Genomic DNA, 2,113 nt, shown 5'->3' with positions numbered 1-2,113 from the left:
AGAAGACAACCACTGTGGACAGAGTAGGGGAGGGTAATCCGGATATTTCAAAAAAAGATAAGGGTAAGCAGGTTATTGAAGAAAGGAATGAAGCATATGGACCTTGGATGTTGGTCCAGAGATCCACACGTGGCAGAAAAGGGGCAAAAGGAGACAATACTACAGGGGGTAGTGGAGGAATGGAAAAAGGAGCGAATGGAAAAGGCTGGGGTAGTGGTACCAGGTGCGCAGTGCTAAGAACACAGGAGGACGAGGTGGAACTAGAAGGAAGTAACAGTCAACAGAATATTCCATCAAAGCAAATTCAAGTTGAAACAGAGGCATTAAACAAAGAGAATAAACTGATCACCTCCAACAGGACCCATAAAACACAGAATCATGCTCAAACTTCTAAACCAGCAAGTCCAAGACCTGGAGACCAACCTAACCCAACTAACCCAAAACCAAAAAAGACCTTTAACTCTAATTCAGATGAGCCAATAACAACCCAGAAAATTCATGAACCTATCAGTTCAAACCCAGGACCTCTACCTAGCCCTTTTAACCCAGTACCAAACAAGCCAAATAACATAGCCTCTTCTGAAACAAAAATAGTCAAAAACCAACATAGCCACCATCCTGAAAATTGGACATGCACTCAAAGCAACACCCAAGTAGATATACAAGATACCTTCATACAAGATTCTTTTCTCGCCATATCAACACCTATGGAAGAAGAGATAAACCACCCTCCTGACCCCAAGCCACCTGACCTTCATTCTATTGAAACAGAGATCATGCTAGAAGCGGCTATGGAGCTTGAAAAGGAGCAGGAAATCCAAGAGAAAACAGATTGCCATGAGGATGCAATTGCTTGCAACATGCAATGTGAAGATGTTCACATGAACATAGAGAATCATAACATGATAGAGAATGAAGTACCTCTTCAGGGGGAGCAGAACAAGGCAATTTACTGAGGTATTTGTCTTTCATTCTTCCTTTCAAATGATAGTCTTATCATGGAATTGTAGAGGAGCGGCAAGTAGAAAGTTTTGTCGCACTCTAAGAGAACTTTGTAAACAAACTAAGGCAGATATAGTGGTGTTGTTGGAAACAAGGTGTAGTGGTAATAAAGCAATTAATATTATTAGAAGTTTTGGTATGAATTTTCATCATATTGAGGAAGCATCAGGCTTTAGTGGTGGGATTTGGATTCTATGGAATGATTCTGACCTAAGGATCAATATAATAAAATCGAAAAGTCAATACGTGCATATGGAAGTTAAGGAAAGTAATAGAGGCAGTTGGCTCTTAACCACTGTCTATGCTAGCCCGCAAGAGCCAGAGCGAAAGAGACTATGGGATGAACTCCAATTAATGGCGAATGAGATTAGGGGGGAATGGATGATGGTAGGGGACTTCAATGAGATAGCTGACCCTATGGAAAAGAAAGGCGGCGCCAAAGTTGATGTCAATGCGTGCAGAAAATTTGCTGATTGGATCCAAAGATGTAATCTTATTGATTTGGGTTACATAGGTACCAAATTCACCTGGAAGGGTCCGCAATGGGAGGGACTTGATAGAGTCTTTAAAAGATTGGACAGAGCATTGTCTAATGTAGAATGGAGAACGAGGTACCCAAATGCAAAGGTGGAGGTTCTAGTGAGATCTAACTCGGATCACCACCCCTTGCTTATTAATCTAGAACCAGAGCTCATCAACAACAGACAAATGCCTTTTCGTTTTGAGGCTATGTGGAATTTACACCCAGAATTCAAAGGTTGCGTCAAGGAGAATTGGAATGGGAACACTGATTTTCACTCATCCTTATTTTCCCTCACCAATGTGCTGATGAGATGGAATAAAGATATTTTTGATAATATCCATAAATGAAAAAGAGAATTGTTGAGAAGAATTGAAGGAATCCAAAGGAGCCCAAGCTATGGAAGAAATCGGTTCTTGGAGGATCTCGAGAAGCAGCTGAATAAAGAGTTAGAGGAGATCATGGAAAGAGAAGAAGTGTTGTGGTTACAAAAATCAAGAGAAAATTGGATTGTGGAGGGAGATCGTAATACTAAATATTACCATACGAGAACTATAATTCGAAGGCGGAAAAATAGGGTCCTAAAGCTGA

General features: G+C 40.7%; 1 protein-coding gene across 1 annotated transcript; it reads left to right on the top strand.

Annotated features, from left to right (window-relative positions):
• The first annotated feature begins 1,254 nt into the window (after nucleotides 1-1,254).
• Nucleotides 1,255-1,872, top strand: LOC140180035 (uncharacterized). Its single transcript, XM_072220417.1, has one exon. The coding sequence runs from the start codon at nucleotides 1,255-1,257 to the stop codon at nucleotides 1,870-1,872; it is 618 nt and encodes a 205-aa protein (XP_072076518.1).
• The last annotated feature ends 241 nt before the right edge of the window (nucleotides 1,873-2,113 follow it).

Source organism: Arachis hypogaea, chromosome 16, assembly GCF_003086295.3.
Source record: "Arachis hypogaea cultivar Tifrunner chromosome 16, arahy.Tifrunner.gnm2.J5K5, whole genome shotgun sequence".
Taxonomy (NCBI): domain Eukaryota; kingdom Viridiplantae; phylum Streptophyta; class Magnoliopsida; order Fabales; family Fabaceae; genus Arachis; species Arachis hypogaea.
Note: the sequence above shows the minus strand (reverse complement) of the source record. Positions and strands in the feature narration are given on the sequence as shown.